This window comes from Cricetulus griseus (assembly GCF_003668045.3).
Source record: "Cricetulus griseus strain 17A/GY chromosome 1 unlocalized genomic scaffold, alternate assembly CriGri-PICRH-1.0 chr1_1, whole genome shotgun sequence".
NCBI classification, from domain to species: domain Eukaryota; kingdom Metazoa; phylum Chordata; class Mammalia; order Rodentia; family Cricetidae; genus Cricetulus; species Cricetulus griseus.
Genome location: NW_023276807.1, coordinates 21,565,067 through 21,584,110, shown reverse-complemented (window position 1 = coordinate 21,584,110; position 19,044 = coordinate 21,565,067). Strand labels below are relative to the sequence as shown.

General features: G+C 37.2%; 1 protein-coding gene across 1 annotated transcript in view; it reads left to right on the top strand.

Moving 5' to 3' along the window:
• Lmbrd1 (LMBR1 domain containing 1) overlaps positions 1–19,044 on the top strand; it is an 85,827-nt gene that overhangs the window by 51,713 nt on the left and 15,070 nt on the right. Inside the window, exons 10-14 of the mRNA XM_027392822.2 lie at positions 12,111–12,175; positions 12,492–12,594; positions 13,981–14,085; positions 15,870–16,019; positions 18,305–18,383. Coding sequence (XP_027248623.1) covers positions 12,111–12,175; positions 12,492–12,594; positions 13,981–14,085; positions 15,870–16,019; positions 18,305–18,383 — 502 coding nt within the window. The remainder of the gene's footprint in view (positions 1–12,110; positions 12,176–12,491; positions 12,595–13,980; positions 14,086–15,869; positions 16,020–18,304; positions 18,384–19,044) is intronic.

Sequence of the window (19,044 nt, the reverse complement as noted above, 5' to 3'; positions counted from 1 at the left end):
TCATTGATTTTTCTTGGATAAATACCGTGCAGTAGAGATTTTCTGACTAATGTTTAATGCCCAACTTTGTGAGAAACTGTCCAAGGTTTTTTCTTCTTCTTTTTTTTTAATCAGTGGTTGCACTGGTTTTATTCATTTAATAGTGAGATCTTAGTTGTTCCATGTCCCTGTCCCTCTTACATAGTGTTTTGGGGAGTTGCTATATAAAGGATATAGCAGTTCATGGGTTTTTTTTTTTTTTTCCTTTATCAGCTGGGTAATGATATTGTTTTATGTGGTTGTAGATCTATAAAATGTGTGTATAAATCTCTTCAACATTTTCTAAATCAGAGTTTTCCTCTTAAATAACTGTTTTAATTAATATATTGTACTTACTCATGGTGACATCTCAGTACATACTACAATGTGTAATCATACTGGATTTTTCTACTGTGGTATTTTATAAATTTATTAAGCCTTCTATGTCAAGGATTTTGTCAAATATATTCACTGCTAATATTTTTTCCCAATTTGTGGCATTTTTTAAAAAAAATTAGCAGTATTGTACAAATACTTCTTGTATTTTGGTGAAATCCAATTTATTTATTTCCTCTTCATGCTATGTTCCCAGATATCTTTGTCTCCCTAAAGGTAGTTTTCTCCTACATTGTCTTGTAGAAATTCTGTAATTTAACCCCAAGTTCAGATTTGTGGTCAGTGTTGAGTTAATTTTATGACTTAAGTTTATTTTTATACTGGTATCCATCTGTTCCAGCACAGTGTGCATAGAGATTATCCTTCCCTCCTTGAACTTGGGCAGCTCTGTAACTCTCTTGGCATATCTGTCTGGTGTTTCCAAGCTCTGTCCCACTGCTTTGTTAATGGAACTTTATAGTCAGTCATGAAGTCAGGCAGAAGTTCTTCCCATTTCATCTTCCTTTTTCAGAGTTATTTGACAGTGGGAGATCATTTCCATTCCACCTAGATTTTAGAATAAATTCATAATTCTGCAAAAATACCTATTGAAATGTCCACTAGGATTATTCTGAATTTACAAGATCTGAAAGTAATTTGTGGAGAAGTGATGTTTTAACATTACTGAATTTTCTAGCTTGTGAACTATTTATTTATATTTCTGTCAGTGTTTATTATATTCACTGTACTATCTTTAAAATAACTTGAAAATGCTTCCACTTCTCTTTTATATTCTGTTGCAAATTGTATTATTGATTTCTAAATTTCAATATTTATTACTCATTTGTAAAAATTAAGAATTCACCTTTTATCTTGCTACCTGGCCGGACTGTCAGTTCTAGTAACTTTATTGTAGATTCCTTAAAAAATTTTTGTTCTTAGTTGCGTTGCCTACTCAAAGACAGCTTTACTTGTTCCTTCTAATGTAAAGACTGTGGTTTCGGTAAGTGTCCCCAGCAGATAATTATTAGAGGCTTAGTGTCCAACTCTGGCACTTCTGGGAGACTGTGAAACCTTTCAAAACTTTCATAGGAGTCTTGTCATCAGGAATGTGCCTTGTGGGGGGAGAGTAGGACACAGCACTGTCAGTTTCCTGATGGTTGTGAGGTAAGCAGCTTGCTCCATTGCATGTCTGTGATACATTGCCTTGTCAAAGACCAAAATGCATGAGGCTAGCTGATCAAGAACTAAAACTCTTCCTAAAACTGTAAGCCAAAATAAACCAGTCTTCCATAAAAGTTTATTATGTCAAGTATTTTGTCATGGTGATAGACAATAGACTAAAACAATGATGGACTGAAAGATTTCCAGCTGCTAGTTTTCCCTCTTTTCCAATTTTCCTATCTGAGGCCTCTAGCAAATCAACTTGACATGTATTTCTATTCATTATAAATGTGTTGTTCCTGGATAGTGCTGAATTCTTACCAATATTATTAGCTAGAAATAAGGCAGGAGCACACGCCTTTAATCCCAGCACTCGGGAGGCAGAGGCAGGCGGATCTCTGTGAGTTCGAGGCCAGCCTGGTCTCCAGAGCGAGTGCCAGGATAGGCTCCAAAGCTACCCAGAGAAACACTGTCTTGAAAAACAAAAACAAAAACAAAAACAAAAACAAAAAGAAAGAAAGGAAGAAATTAGGCAGGAATGTCTGAAGGAAATCCCTAGGAGATAGACTCATGTTTCAAATAGTTTAACATGCATGTAAGGAGGGAAATGAGGTATGAAAGTCATTAATTATCACTTTGGTATTTGTCAGTAGTTGATGTAATTCAGAAAAAGAAAACTACCTTTTGCTTAGTATTTTTAAACATTAAGCATCTAGGTCAGTTTTGTTGATGAAGGTCTAGATAGGTTGATGCACACATCTGCACTGCTCGGTATGTGCTGAAATTGACTTTAAAGGTTTCTGATTGCTGGGCGGTGGTGGCACATGCCTTTAATCCCAGCACTCGGGAAGCAGAGACAGAGGCAGGCGGATCTCTGTGAGTTGAGACCAGCCTGGTCTACAAGAGCTAGTTCCAGGACAGCCTCCAAAGCCACAAAGAAACCCTGTCTTGGAAAACTTAAAAAAAAAAAAAAAAAATTCTGATGCTTTACTCACTTATGTAGTTATTCTTTTTGAGATAGGTACTCACTATATAGTCCTGGCTGGCATTGAACTCACTGTGTACACCAGTCTATCTTTGAACTTTTAGGAATCTGCCTTCCTGATTTCTGGGATCACATGCATGAGCCATCGTGTTCAAATTATGTTCTAGCTCAAAGTTTGGTACTAGCTTTGTCTTTTAGCTCTATTCTATGATCTTATTTGTTTTAATCATAAAATACATATTCTAAAATTAAGAGATATTTTTTGTCCTCCCCCCCAAAAATATTGCTTTTCTTCTCCCATGCAGATGCCTGTTGATCTTGTAATTTCATGTTTCCATTCTCTCCCCAGGATATGTAAACCTCATCTCAAAGTGTGATGACTTTGAGCTTGGGCTTTGCAGTTAGTTCTGTGTTCTATCCTTGCTGTGTACCTCATTAGCTATGTAACTGCTTGTTCTTTTATCTTTCTGAGCCTGTTTTCTTGTCTTTAGAATGGAGCCATACATTTGATTTTATATGGGAATTAAATGAAGTAATTTATGGCATACACCCTTTGTTTCTGATACTCTTGCTACAGTTGTATATACAAGCTTTTCAACTGTTAAATTACAACAGCAGAACTAAAGGTGGTTATTCTGTTATTGAGACAAATTGTCAAAGTAAGCACTTAATTCCAATAAGTTAGAGGCTCCTTTAGTTAGGATATATATATATATATATATATATATAATATATATATATATATAGAGAGAGAGAGAGAGAGAGAGAGAGAGAGAGTAACAAAACATTTTTCTAGGCATACATTCGAATGTTCAGCAATACTTAAACTGTTTTCTGGAAAAAACAAACAAACAAAAAACATGCTTAAAGCTCTAACAGACTCACTGGCCTGAGTAATCTAAGTCTATTTGTTTACATATAATTTGAGGTTCTTGTTATTTCTGTTCAGAGCTACAATATTTTTATTAATTTATGTTTTACGTTCCAATCCCAGTTCCCCCTTCCTCCTTTCCTCCTATTCCCTCAACACCCCCCCTTCTCCCATCCGTTCCATGAAGAGGGTAAGTTCTCCCACAGGAAGTCTACTAAGTCTGTCCCATCTTCCTGTTGAGGCAGGACCCCCACACCCACACCCCTGTGTCTAGGCTGGGCAAGGTATTGCTCCATATAGAATGGGCTCCACTAAGTCAGTTTGTGCATTAGTGTTAGGCCTTGGACCCACTGTCAGTGGCCTTATATATTGTCCCAGTCACACCATTGTCACCTTTTAAGGGAGTCTAGTTTGGTCTTGTTCAGATTCCCCATTTGTCAGACCTGAGTCAGTGATCTCAGAGTTATAATATTACCAGTGACATCACATATTTTTTTGAAAATATTTTTTAAATTTTTTTAATTAGTAACAAGCTTGCTTCACATGTCAACCCCAGCTCCCTCTCCCTCCCCTCCTCCCCGCCCCCACCAATCTCCCCAAGACCCCACCCCACCCTCCTCTGCTCCCCAGGGAAGGTGAGGCCCTCCATGGGGGATCTCCGAAGTCTGTCATATCATCCCAGGCAGGGCCTAGGTCCTCCCTCCCCTGTGTGTCCAGACTGAGAGAGCATCCCTCCATGTGGAATGGGCTCCCAAAGTCCATTTGACATCACATATTTTTAATCTCTAGTTGTGATTGCTTTCTATACTTTAAAGTTTACCATTTCAAGTTTATATCCAATGACCTTAACACATTCATCATTTTGTATAACCATCACCACAGTTCTTTTCCTCCATCTTATTTTCCATACAAAACACCCTGCCCAAGAAAAATAGTTCTATTTCTTGATGACCACTGTTCTGGTTTTTCTCTTAGAGTTTACCTATTCTAGGCACATGAAGTGAAAAGTAGAGGAAATGCATACAGCTGTCTATAACAAGACATTGTTAATACTTTATGTATAGTAATACCAACAAATGTGAATGATCTGACTCACCATTAGAATAATTTTCTTTCTTTCTTTCTTTTTTTTTTTTTGATTTTTCGAGACAGGGTTTCTCTGTGTAGCTTTGGATCCTATCCTGGCACTCGCTCTGGAGACCAGGCTGGCCTCAAACTCACAGAGATCCACCTGCCTCTTCCTCCCGAGTGCTGGGATTAAAGGCGTGCACCACCGACGCCCAGCGAACAATTTTCAAATTCTTACCACAAAGCAAGATCCAACTATATGCTGTTTAAAAGAGATACACTTAAAACAGCAACTCAAGAAGATTAAAAATGAGGTATTTAAAGACAGATAAGCATAAACCATGGAAAACATAAAGTGATTTTGATGTTTGGGAATCAGAGTCAATAAAATATATGGGAAAAAAAAAAACACAAAACACTTTTTTCAGTAAGCAGGATGATGCTTAGATGGCCTCTTCCCAGGGACTGTGGCTATCTCACCGTAAGTAGCAAAGAGGACTTTACAGATGTGATTGAGATTAGCACCCTCAAAAGACAGAGCATATCTGGGACTTTGGGGATGGTCTCAATCTAACAACTTGAAACTTAAAAGCAGAATGTCTTTAACAAGAGACCAGAAGAAATCATACAAATGACATTGATTATCAACATGTAAGAATGACTGCTATGGTATCATTAGCTAGAGAAATCATATGGTAAAGAGATGAAAATGTCAGCCCTACTACCTCAGGAAATGAATATGGGGTGTTTCCCTCTCATGGTCTCCAAAAAGGGCCATGTCTCTGTTGACAACTTGTATTTGGCCTTGTGAGATTTTAAGGCATGAGGCAGATGAGAGCCACATCCTGCCTAGATTTACCACCCACAATTGCTAACAAGGAAAAAAAAAAAAAGGAACTGGGTGTTATTGGTTTCACCAAAAGAGTTTTGAAAGATTTACTATAGCTGAAATAGAAATGAACAAATTTTTAATCTGAAAAGTTTGGTCTATAATGAAAATGTTATGAACATTTTTTGTGGAAGTCAAGCAACTGTGTTTTATGAAGCAAAAGTCATGGAAGAATCCAAGAAACAGACTGAAACATGGTGATAGGTGATTAAGAAGTGTCTACCATGTGCACATCGATGTACATATGTAAACAACGTTGAAAAGGAATATGGAGGAGGGGCTGGAGAGGTGGTTCAAGATGTCTATTCTTGCAAAAGAGCCTGGTCTGTTTCCCAGCACCCACAGGACACTCGCAACCATCTCTAACTGGTACTAGAGAATCTCAGGAACTCTGACATGGCCTTCTGGGTACTGCATGCACATGGTGTACAGTCATACATGCAGGCAAAACACCCATACATAAAAATATATAGAGAGAGAGGACCCAAATATAATCAGTGTGTATCTTAGAACTTTCTGGATAATAGGGAATAGGCCTTTTATCCATGTATATGTAGAAAACAATTTATCATGTTAATTGGGTCATAAAGAAAAGTGCCAGTAAATTTTATAAAGTAGATATAGTACATGCCTTACTCTAAATACAGTTTATTGAAACTAGAAATTTAAACAAAATCAATAAACAAAGGCCCCTTTTATTTGAAAATTAACCTTATAGTCAGGACTTCTTGAGTGAGTGGACAGCAGAAATAAAACCAACTACAGAATTTCTAACACTTAATGGTGCAGGCTGAGCATCCCCAATCCAGATGTTGCAGATACACTATTTAGCACTCTGTGGTATTCAGAAAATTTCAGATTTTGTAAGATTTCTATTGGCTATTTTTGTGTTAAGGATGCTCAGTGATAAACTTTATGTAATTATGTCTGGAAAACTTGAAGTTTGAAACACTCCCAACCCCACACATTTGATAAGGAATACTCAACTCTAGAGTAGAAATGTATCAACAGGACTGGGCACTTTCTGGAGACTGTGGGAGGAAATCCTTGCTGTTCATTCTGATTGTTGAGCTAATGCTCTTTCTTGAGGTTGTCGGGCTGATGCTTCCTGTCATTGTGTGTACTAGAAGATAAACAGTGATCAGAAAAATACATAGCCCCAAACACAGTTATCAGTAAAAATAGAAGGGAAAAGTATTTAACGCCAACATAACATTTCAAGCTACCAAGAAGCTAACAAAAGATAAGAGACATGTAAGAAAATAAAGATGAGAGCAAAGGGGAAAAGACAGGTCGATTAGCGGCTCCTGTCTAGAGTATTTGTTTTATAGTAGACAATCCCTGACTGATTCCATGAAAAGGAACTAGGACCAATCAGGCAAATATCCAATTCTAGGACTGTGCCTGGGAGATCCAGGAGCCAGTGATAGCTGAGAACAGCTGCTTGTTCCAGACAGCGAGGAGAAATGCTCAGAGAACAGTCAAGGCATCCTGAGAGGAGCCAGCTTTTTGGGGTATGCTACTGCGTAAATGTAGGACCATTTAGGTACAGAATATTGGTATTAACAGTATACATAGTAACAGTAATGATAATAGCTCCATGAATAAAATACAAATCTGAGTGAATTAATGTGAGTAAATAAGTCAAATAAAATAAAGCTCATTAAACAAAGAAATTTAGAAAAACTCAGCCTGCTGGAAAGAAAGCATCTGGCAGGTAACATGTGCTGTTTCTGGGGAGAGACATTGAGAGGTACTGAAATTAAAGGCAAAAAAATGCTGAGAATAAAACTTTGCCTATTCTCAAGTATGACACCACAAAACATATTAGTTACAGAAGGGGAAATGGTACTTTTACAATGGAGAAGCCTCATTAGGGGTGGGACAAATAGACCTGATGGTGCCTTCTGATCTAATGTATTCAAAGGACTCCGTAACATTTCTTTGCCATTTCTAGAAAGAAAAAAAGGAAATATAGGAAGAAAGGGAAAATAAAAGGAAGAAGATGCTCATGAGAAATAGACCATTTAAGTTGAAGGACATTCTATAAAATAATTGCCCTGGTCTCAAAATGTCAAGGTTAGAGAGAAAAACGTAATTAGGACTTGATCCAAACTGAAGGTTACTAAGATGACATGAACAGCATGAGATTCTGGGTTGCATTTTAGACTAGAAAAGATTGCTTTTCTATAAATGACATGAATGACTGGCTAGTTTCAAATTTGGCTAAGGTCATATCAATATTAATTCCCTGGTTTTTATAGTTGAATTGTGATCATGTTAAAAACATTACTGCCTTTTAGATACAGGGACTACAAAGCATTTTATATCATCACTAATCTTCAAACTGTTCCATATGTATGTACAGCAAAAATAATAGAGCAAGGTAAGCTTCGACCCTTGGAGAATCAGGTTGAAGGATATTCTAGGATCCTTTGTACTGTCTTTGAACATGACTGAGATGAAAATAAGAAAATGTGTATACTGGATACGTCTTCCTGCTCAGGGTTACCTTTATCTTTACCAACCCTCTTTCTTCCAGCTATACAAAAATCTCTTTCATTAGAGTGATAGTGCACTAAATAAATTGCTTCTCATAGCTAACAAGGAAAAATATCTACCTTCAAGAGCTAAATGATGCTGCATTGATATGTCACCATGAAAATCTTTGCAACTTTGAAATAGTACACATGGTGGAGCTGAAGGCCTTTTATCTTTCAGCATTTAAAATAATATTAATGGGGTCACTTGTACCATGCAAAGAATATATAGTTCTGTTTATATAATCATAGTTCCTATTGATATGTCCTGTTAAGACCAGACAATTGAAACCATGGTGTTTCCTTTGATCTGTGAGGAAAGTCGTGGTGACTGATAAATATAGTAAATACAGTATCAGTTGGAGGTCTGAGACCATTGACCGTCCAGAATGCCTACTGCTTACTCTACATGGAAAGCCAGATGGTGGCTAGAGAGAACAAGGATTAGTTACCATTCTTTTCAAACCCTTTGAATGAATTGACTTGGCATTATATGGTTTAATAAGCACCATTAAACACTCCTGATGTTAAGAGAATAATAAAGAGATTATATTTGAAATAATGGTAGCAAACTCCTTCAGTTTTCTGCACTACAGGAGAGTTTCTCAGTCCCCACACATTTGACGCCTGATGTCTGGTCACTTGCTTAGGGCAGTCAGCAGTGCCACTTTCTACCCACTAGAGGCCCATGCTCAACAGCCTTTTCCCAAAATCATGACCGTGTGTGTGCATGCAGTGCCTGCAGAGGCCAGAGAGGGTGTTCTGTCCTCTGAAGCTGGAGTTACGGGCTCTTTTGTAAGCCATAGTTAGAGTCCTGGGAATTGAACCTGGGTCTTCTGGAAGAGCAACCAGTGCTCATAAAGGCTGAGCCATCTTTCATTCGTAGTGAGTGTGAGCCATCTACACAGGCACTAGTGTACTTTATTTCAGGAGGAAGACTGACAGGAAACTACTGATGATTGTTAGCACTGAGGAGAGAAACTGGAGCCTCGGGCAGATATGGAACTTGTTGGCTATATGTTTTTGTTTTTAGCTAAGCTTTGCTTTTTTATTTTATTTATTTATTTTGTATACAATATTCTGATTCCATGTATATCTGCACACTAGAAGAGGGCATAACAGATCTCATAACAGATGGTTGTGAGCCACCATGTGGTTGCTGGGAATTGAACTCAGGACCTCTGGAAGAGCAACCAGTGCTCTTAACCTTTGTTTTTAAACTTGAATGTTACTTTTTAAAATGGTGTCTTTTTCCTCTGCTACTAAACACTATACCTGTACTATATTGAGGCCTACACTTCAGTTTCTCATATTTCCCTTTTAAAAAGAAGTCAGTGTATCTGTCTCTCTGGTTCTGTCTTTCTGTCTCTTTCTATTTACCCTTCAATTTTTCAGTTCACTTTTTAATAGCGTTTGTATCTCTATTGGCATTGCTTATTTGCTGAAACACCATTTTAAGGTATTGATTTTAATATTTTTAAAGCTTTTACTCAAGTGCATAAGTTTTGTCTATTAATTTCAAAGTCTGGGTTTTCCAAAAATGCTTATTAATTATTTTATCTTCTTTGTGTTTACCATATTTTCTTGGTTTGGTTTTATTCATGATTCTGTTTATTAATTGTCCTATCCTTGAGATTTTTAGTTATCTTTGATGGCATTTATTTTAATAATTCTTATGAGTTAATTCTATAAGGTCTTCATTCTTTGCTGTGTGTTCAGTCTGGCTCCTGTCAATTAGTGTGTTGATTGATAGAGAGCTTTTCTTCAATTCTTGCAACCAGTGAGTATCTCTGTGTATGGATGCGATGCTACACAAGCAGGTACTTCTCAGTGTAGCCTCGGCCCTTACTTCCTTCATGTGCAGTCTTAGGCCTTCTTGGATCTTTCCTGAGCCTGTGCATAGCCTTTAGCATACATAGCTCCTCCTAGATTGCTGGGAAAGCATGAGAACTTCAGACCCCCAACAGATGTCTCATTGCCCAGATCTTCTTTTTAAAGCTTTTTGCTTAGTATATTTTTGTACACTGCCCACTGGCCCTCGAGGCCATGCAGTTCATAGATTTCTTGTCACTGTTTGCTGTCATCACTCCTACTCAAAGGCTTTTAGCACCATGTGAACACCAATCCAGGTCAAGTACAGGCCACTTCATAAGTAGTTTTCTCAAGAACCACCAGGCAGGTTAAGTGATGGCATTTTTCTGGAAATGATGCTTTAACAGAGCTTCATCCCATTCTGTGTGCATATGCCCTCCAGACTGCTGCCCCTGTGTGCTATGTTACCTTCAGACACCTGCCCCTGTGTGCTGTGTTACCTCCAGACTACTGACCCCTGTGGCTGTTTTCACGATGACCATAGCATTAGAGCGGGAGGTTTGGAGCTAGGACAAGTTCAAGTTTGCTTTGCCCTACTCAGGTTGAGCTACATTATCATGAATTCATGGGCATGAATTACTGTCTGCTCTGGTTAATGTCCAGTGTGGAAAAGGTTGGTTCTGACCATTTGTGCTAGCTCCTTTTCTGCTTTTCTGGGGAATAAATGCTTCACAGGTTCTGACTCTACTGACTTTACTGGCACCACCTCTACAGCTTCATTTTCATTTAGAAATTGGCATCTTGGCTTAAGCATAATCTGTGGCTTCTAGGTCAATTCAATATTCTCTTCACTGGTGAGATATTTAATTGCTAATTTAGCTTCTTGTATTCATGAGGTTGGAGGTTCATAAAATATTTAGATTCTGTTTATTCTGTAATCTTAAGTAGCTAGTTAAATAGGCTAACTCATACTTAGCCTGCTAAGACTGCTAAGGATTTTTCTATTTAATATTTTTGCCAAAATGTAACAAAAGGGAATCTTTATATCATCAAGGTCTGCAGTTTCTATGTCATGTTCCAGGACCTCTAATTGAAAGCTGACAGTTATACAAGCCATTTCTTATTCAGTTAGGAAGAGCTATGCCTTCCCAGATGATCTTCCATGTTACGTAGGCAGCACACATTGGTGTCTGAATCTAGGACTAAAGGAAGATACAACTTCTTTATGCCCTTCGCAGTGAACATTTGGCACCACAAAGGAACTATTTCAGAGTTCCTTGTCAGTAAAATCCCTTTTAAATAATGAGTTCTCAGTGAAGCCCTGTCATAGGAGATAGGTCCATGGAGTGTTGCTCACTTTCTCAAGATCCCCTTGCCCCCTCTCTTTGGCTGCCCTTCCTACTTATTAAACCCCAAGGACACTCTGTTTGAACTGGAGAATTCACAAAAAGCAGCCTGAACCACTTTCTCAAATTATCATCTTATAAGCTCATCTTGATATGGTAGATAGAATAATATGTTGGTATTTACTTCTTTTATCTCCTCAGCATTCTGAAGCACACTTGAGTGTCATATGAAATGAAATTTCTCATTAATCTGTTTCTATCAGTTCCAAAGGAAAAGGCAAACAGATCTAGCCTGTACTTGGAACAGAGCCTTTTTCTTCCTGTGGCCTTGCCAGTTCTTTGTCCTGGCTCAGGTGTGCCATTAACTTGAATAGAACTAGGGAAGAGAGAGAAAGAGAGAGAGAGAGAGAGAGAGAGAGAGAGAGAGAGAGAGAGAGAGAGAGAGAGAACTCAGGATTTTGCTGACAAAGAATCCATCTCTTTTCTATTCTGAAACAGTTATTTAGAAACTCAGTTTCTTTTATGTCCATTCCTAAAACAAAATTCGTATTGTAGGGGGTGAGAGTTACAGTACTTGAAGTATTTGCCTTGGGATGGGGTTGGGTGGACCTGCTCCTCCAACTGGTGCTGTTTCTGAAGAAATATCACTTTCATAGATCTCTCTGGCTTGAGATCTGTGTAACACTCTGTGTGTGTATGCGTGCCTGCGTGTGTGCGTGCCTGCGTGCATGCAGGTATGAGTGAGTTACTTCTCTTGTTGATGTAATTTTCAGTAATAGAGCAAAATGTTTTGTTAAAACTCAAGTTTTCTTTACTTGTTAGTCAAAACTCTTTAAAAGGTTTTGCCTCTGCATACACATTATTGACCGAATAGTCTCATGATGGAAATTTTGATACAAATGCTGGGATTATATACTAAATTAAATTGTATCTTGTGATAGATCATTGCTGTGTGGTAGCCACTTATGTCAGCTTAATGATTTTATGCTTTCAATGTCAATGTTTAGAACTGTATTGTAATGAGTGTATTTTTTCATTTTAGATCATTTGGGGAATATTTTTCATCTTAGTTGCATTGCTGTTTATAATTTCTCTCTTCCTGTCAAAGTAAGTACAGCAGAAATATTTTCTAAAGCACTTAGACAATTCTTAGTGTACCTTTTGGTGCTGAATTCCATCAGTGTAGCCTGTTCTTACCTGAAGTGCTGTATAGATTAACCCAGATAATCGCTAAAAGGTCTTAGAATAGACAGTATTTCCTTTTTACTTATTGACAGTATCTGGGAGACATTTAAGTGAAGTTTAATTTGTTTTCTGTGGCTCAACAGAAGTGGCATGCTTAGGTTCTGATGCTGTTTTTTCTAGCTGGGCTGGAAATGTGATGGTATAATGTAAATTCATTCTTCACCATGTTTTCTTTTAGTTTAGATAAGGCTCTTCATTCAGCTGGAATAGATTCTGGTTTCATCATCTTTGGAACGAACCTGAGTAATCCATTGAACATGCTTTTGCCTTTGTTACAAACAGTAAGTAACATGTCAGTCAGTTTACACTCCAGCAAAACACTGTCATTCTGCCTCATTAAAGTCATTATTATGTAGACTTACAAAAGTCAGACATGCATTGGAGCTCTGTGTTAATTTTTTTATTTGCAAATGTTTCCTAAATTGACATTGGCTTACAGATGATTATATCTGTGTATTAGCAGACTTTTGATATGGGATGCTTAATATTACCAAAGGTGAATTCTTCCAAATAGTATTTAGTTTTTAATTTTTAATTAAGTACTTTATTTCATATATAAAAATACAACATAATTGATTTTAGGATTTTTTACCCCTTTAGGATGTTGCTACTAATAACATAGTGGTAGTTGGTATTTTATGAAAATAATTTGCTTTTTTTTCTTTACTTTTTTTATTTGAATTAGAAACAAGATTGTTTTACATGTCAATCCCAGTTCCCTCTCCCTCCCTTCTTCCCCTACCACTCCCCCCCCCCCAACTAAAACCCTACCTATCACATATCCTTTCTGCTCCCCGGGGAGGGTGAGGCCTTCCATAGGGGTCATCAGAGTCTATCATATCCTTTGGGATAGGGCCTAGTCCCACCCCCGTGTGTCTTGGCTCAGAAAGTATCACTCTATGTGGAATGGCCTCCCAAAGTCCACACCTATGCCAGGGATAAGTACTGAACTATTACAGGAGGCCCTGTAGATTTCCGAGGTCCCCTTACTGAAACCCATGTTCCTGGGGTCTGGATCAGTCCCATGCTGGTATCCCAGCTATCAATCTAGGGACCAAGTCTCCCCGTTGTTCAGGTCAGCTGTTTCAGTGGGTTTCACCAGCCTGGTCTGGCCCCCTTTGCTCATCACTCGTTCTTCTCTGCAACTGGATTCCAGTCCAGTTCAGTTCAGTGATTAGTTGTGGGTGTCGGCTTCTACTTCCACCAGCTGCTGGATGAAGGCTATAGGATGGCATATAAATCAGTCATCAATCTCATTATCAGGGGAGGACTTTTAAGGTAGCCTCTCCTCTATTGCTTAGATTGTTAGCTGGTGTCATCTTTGTAGCTGAAAATAATTTACTTTTTATGGTATGCTCATATTAGCCTAATCTGAAAGGGGATTAATATTTTAATTATCAGCCGGGCGTTGGTGGCGCTTGCCTTTAATCCCAACACTCGGGAGGCAGAGGCAGGCAGACCTCTGTGAGTTCGAGGCCAGCCTGGTCTCCAGAGGGAGTGCCAGGATAGGCTCCAAAGCTACACAGAGAAACCCTGTCTCGAAAAACCAAAAAAAAAAAAAAAAAAAAAATTAATTATCAAATGTAAATATTGTTTCCAACTATTTTGTTTTAATTTCTAGAGCTTTCATAGCTTGGTTATTAAACTGGCTTTTCATCTTTTTTCAGGTGTTCCCTCTTGATTATATTCTTATAACAATTATTATTATGTACTTTATTTTTACTTCGATGGCAGGAATTCGAAATATTGGCATATGGTTCTTTTGGATTAGAGTAAGTATATGATATCTTCTGGCTTTTATAGTCATTACTTTCTACATTATTTCTATTGAGGCAGTTTATCCTCTTGGTCAGTTTGTGTATTATTTGAGAAAGAGTCTTTGTATCTCAGATTGGCCTCAAGTCTGTGATTTTCCTGCCTTTACCATCTTTGTGCTAGGATGATAGTGTGTATCGCCACAACCTGCTCTTAGATTTAGAATATATTACATTTAGATTGATACTAAAAGTGATAGAAATACTAACATTGTGTTTCATGTTAACATAAAAGTACTTTCTATCTAGAGCAGGAGGTCTTTAGTAGGAGTTTTACACACACACACACACACACACACACTTTCTCTCTCTCTCTCCCCCTCCCCCATCTCTCTCAGATATTTAGCAATGTTTGGAAACATTTTTAAGTCATAGTTACTAGGGACTGCTGTGATGCTGCTAATTAAACATTATCTGCTGTAGTTGAAAAACCTTAGTTTAGAAGATGTGTTGTCTTAGCATTTGATTATATGAGCATACAACAAACATAGTAGATACACTAAAGTTCCAAGCTTTCCTTCCTTGTTAGGGTCAGAGATTGCTACTGTTAGCCCTCCTTATTCATGACTTCCCCATCTGTACATCTAGCCAACCAAATAGACAAAATCAGACTGACTTTTTCCCTTTCATTGTTCCTTGAACAACATAACTGTTAACACCACACTTAAGTTAGCTACAACTAACCTAGGTATGATTTAGAGTGTAGGAGAGTCTGCATAGGCTATATGTAAATTGTACCTTTCACACAATGGAGTTGAGTTTATGCAGATTTTTGTGTCACAGTAAACCTTGGATCCTCCATCCCCAAAGATAATAGTGAATATTGCTTATTTTCTTATGTTCATCCTGATGTAATTATGAATTGTAAATTGATGCTGAATCAGTTAGGCATTACTTCTAGATATGAATAAAAGAAAACCTAGTAAATATGCATTTGAACTGAAGAAAAACTTCTTTCTATGGGGAGGAAATGCTTTAGTGGTTGAAATTTGGCACCCAATAGTGCTGTGATCCTTTATTTTCTAATGAGGAATATTTTATTGTGTGACTACATATGGGTATAAGGGAATCTGGGAAATGTACATTTCTAAGGGACTGTATTGTCATCTCATCCAGAACAAAAATTCTGTTAGCCTGTAATATGCTGTTATCTAGTAAAATAGCAGGAAGATGATACTTCAATTATTAGAGTAAAGTGAGGTTTACCATTTATATGGAATGAATCGCATAATTCCTAAATTACAGTTAACACTTTAATTCCACTTTAGCACAGATAAAAATACCACATCTATAATCAAATTATTATAAATTATCAAAAGCTGGTTTTTAAAAGAGTATACTATGAGGGTATCATAACTGCTTTATAGAAATTAGCACATCTGTCCTTACGTGCTAATATCATGTAACACCAGAATTTTAAAACCATAAACATGTTCTTGATACTTACAGTTTAAATTCATTCTCTGAACCTGTAGCTAGAACAGGAGTTAGTTCGAGTTCTGATTCTATAAATAAGCTGAAATAACTACAAAGGAAGCTTGAAACCTTGCCTGGTAGCCAGTGATGTGTAAGCTTGTGGTGTGATATGTCACCAATGAATTGTCTTTATTTTATTATTTTCTGAAATATTTTAAATATTTTAAAAACTGGAACTGTATCAGTATATAATATAATAGCCTGACTTAAAGCTTCCAAATAACCTTGTTGAAACTTTGTCACTGTTTGTTTTTTATTTTCCCCAGTTATATAAAATCAGAAGAGGACGAACCAGGCCTCAGGCACTCTTATTTCTATGCATGATACTTCTGCTAATTGTCCTTCATACGAGCTACATGATCTATAGTCTTGCTCCTCAGTACGTAATGTATGGAAGCCAGAATTACTTAATAGAGGTAAGTGCAGCATTTAAAATTCTATTCTTTCTATATTTTAGAAACACTATTTTAAAAAACTAAAGGAAATAAAAAATAAACTTAAAACAAATTTAGACATATTTAAAAGCAAATTTTATTTATTAATTATTAAATTTATTATTGACAAACTGTTTTTTCAATGTTTGTAAACATATTTATGTTTGTTTCATACTTTTGAAAGGAATTTCATTATAAATATACATTAAATGGATCCTGTGACCCCAAGCTACTGTGCTTCTCCTCAGTACTTTTTAACTGATACTCTAATACTCCTGCAAGAATAATGCTTTTAAGTAATTCTAATAACATGTTCCCAAAAGTTCAGACAGTACATCATGTTTGTGCATTGCTACTGCAACTCAAAGAGAGAGGATTCCTAAATACTTTATCTGTGAATAATTGGGCTTCTTTTAAATGTGATGGGTTCCTTGGTGCTCTTTTATGTTTTCTTGATATGGTTGACTAATAAAAAACAACAATGATTTTTAGGTTTAATTGAATATAGCAAGTTTGGATTTTTAACAATTTAAAATACTTTTGCCATATTGGATTCAATATCTGTCTAGGATTTACTTTCCTGTTGCTGTGATAAAACACATTGACCAAGGCAGTGTTTAAAAAGGGAGAGTTTATTTTGGCTTATGGTTCCAGAGGGTTAGTGTATAATGGCAAGGAGTGGGCAACAGCAAGCTGGACTGGAGCAGGATGCTGAGAGCTCACATTTTAACTACAAGCACAAAGCAGAGAGAGTAACAGGAAGCCTTTTTACTCTCAAATCCCATCCCTTCCCCTCAGTGATATACTTCCTCAAGCAAGGCCACACCTCTTAAACCTCTGCAAATTGCACCACCAATGGAGGACCAAATGTTCAAATACTCAAGATTGGGGGAAGGGGATTTTCTCACTCAAAATACCACATTTAATTTATTTCCTTTTCCAAAAATGCATCTTGCAGTGCTTCCTAACAATTTACATCATAGCCATGTTTGCCCATTGCTTTAATGGAGTCGTCATCATTTGTCTGTCCTCCCAATCTTTTTTCTTGTTTATTTTTTATGTGAAATTCCATTCCTTGTTTATTTTTTATGTGAAATAAATAAATAAATGCCCATCAGTTCTTGCATCAATAGCATCTCTAGTTTTGCAAAGTGTTTAAAAAAAGTATTTCAAAGAATAATAGTTGATTAGTAATGTAGGTGGAACACTAAGTTAGATCATGTGGTACAGAGTCTGGGTCACCTTGCTGGGTCATTAGATCACATGCACTGTCTGTGCTTTTCAGACCCTGTTATCATCCTGCTCATCACTTACCTGCTTTACTAGCCGATCCTCAGTGAATGTCCTTCTGGGAATGAAGATTAGTCTTTTGTATTGAGAAGATAACTTGCCCTGTTTTCCTTCCTTTGCATGTTTCTTCCCATCACCCACCTTTCTCCCTACTCCCCACATCTCTGCTTCTTTTTGTGTAGAGGGGAAGGATGCTTTTTGAATAGTGTGGTAAATATTGTTTATGATCTAATAAAGCCACTGAAGATCAAAATGCAAAGCTAGCCATAGTTTAGCCACAGCCCTAGAAGCTGGGCAGTGGTGGCATACACCTTTAATCCCAAGACTCAGGAGACAGAGTCAAATGGATCTCTGTGAATTCAAGACCACCCTGGGCTACATGAGAGTGAATCAGTCTAAAAGAGAAACAGAACTCACCCTTTAACCCCAGCATTAGAGAGACTATATGGAAGAAGCAAAGGGTCTCATGTGAGATTTAGTTTCCAGTCTCAGGGATGACAGGATCTCCATTTCAGTCTTGGTAGATTTAAGAGCTACTAGCTGGCTGCTTTGCTTCTCTGATCTTCAGCTTGGACCCCAATATCTGTCTTTGCGTTTTTTTATTAATCATGCAACAGAATAGGGTTTTTGGTTTTGTTTTGTTTTTCATTTCTTCTTGTGGGACTCCCAACTGCTGGGATTTCAAATTGAATCCATTGTCTAAGGCCAAGCAAGACTCCAGGCTTTTGCCTTTTTCTCTTTTGCTCTCTTGCTACTTTTGAACAGAGTCTTATTGTTTAGTATAAGACCTAAATTATTGTTACAAAAGCACTTTAATATTAAATTTATCATAACTTCTTGTCTTAAAATTTATATTAAGTTAAGAATATTAGATGTCATTGGTAGAAAGTAGAATATGAAGTTCACAGTATGATTACTTTAATCCGAATACATTCATGACTGCAATATTTTATTTTAATCATATTTTCATCTTTCAGAGCAATATAACATCTGATGTCCATAAAGGCAATTCAACCCTTCCTGTGCCAAGAAGATGCGATGCAGATGCCCCTGAAGGTACAGCAGCTATTTGTCAAACTGCCTTAGAATGTATAATTTGTAAGAACTTAAGGTAACGTACAGGAAGGTGTGGTTAACTCTGCTAGTGGAGACTGGGAGAGTGACAGCCAAAGACGTTTTGGGTCTGAGATACTGATGCAGCTTTTCTGGTTTGCAGAAGAATGTATTTGATATATTCATCAAGGTCAAGCTGTCCCAGCCAAAGAACAAAGCATTCAGTGATATTGAGGTTACACAGTTTTGTGCTCAAGAGTTTAAAACATTGTTATTCTAGCATTTCATTTTTTTTTCTTTTTGTTTATGGGGATGAGGGTTAGAATGACAATTGAAGAAAATTACAGAATTTAGGAATGAGATCTTAAAAGGTCTGTGAAAATGACAAAAGAACCAAGAAAAGTTTTAAGTACAGACCTAGAAATTATTTCATGATTTATTTTTCTAAAAGTTGAATCTGATAGTTATCCAGAAAAGGGATTTGACATCAGAGCATAGAAATAAGTTAGGGAAGGAAGAATTCTAGAGTGATCCAAGACAGATGGGAAAACTTGAATAAACTGTAAAATATAAGATTAGAGAGAGGGGTAATGGGTGTTGAGGTGACTGGAGATATTTTGGGGATATTCAGAGAACGCATGGCATTTGGACATGCATGCTAAGA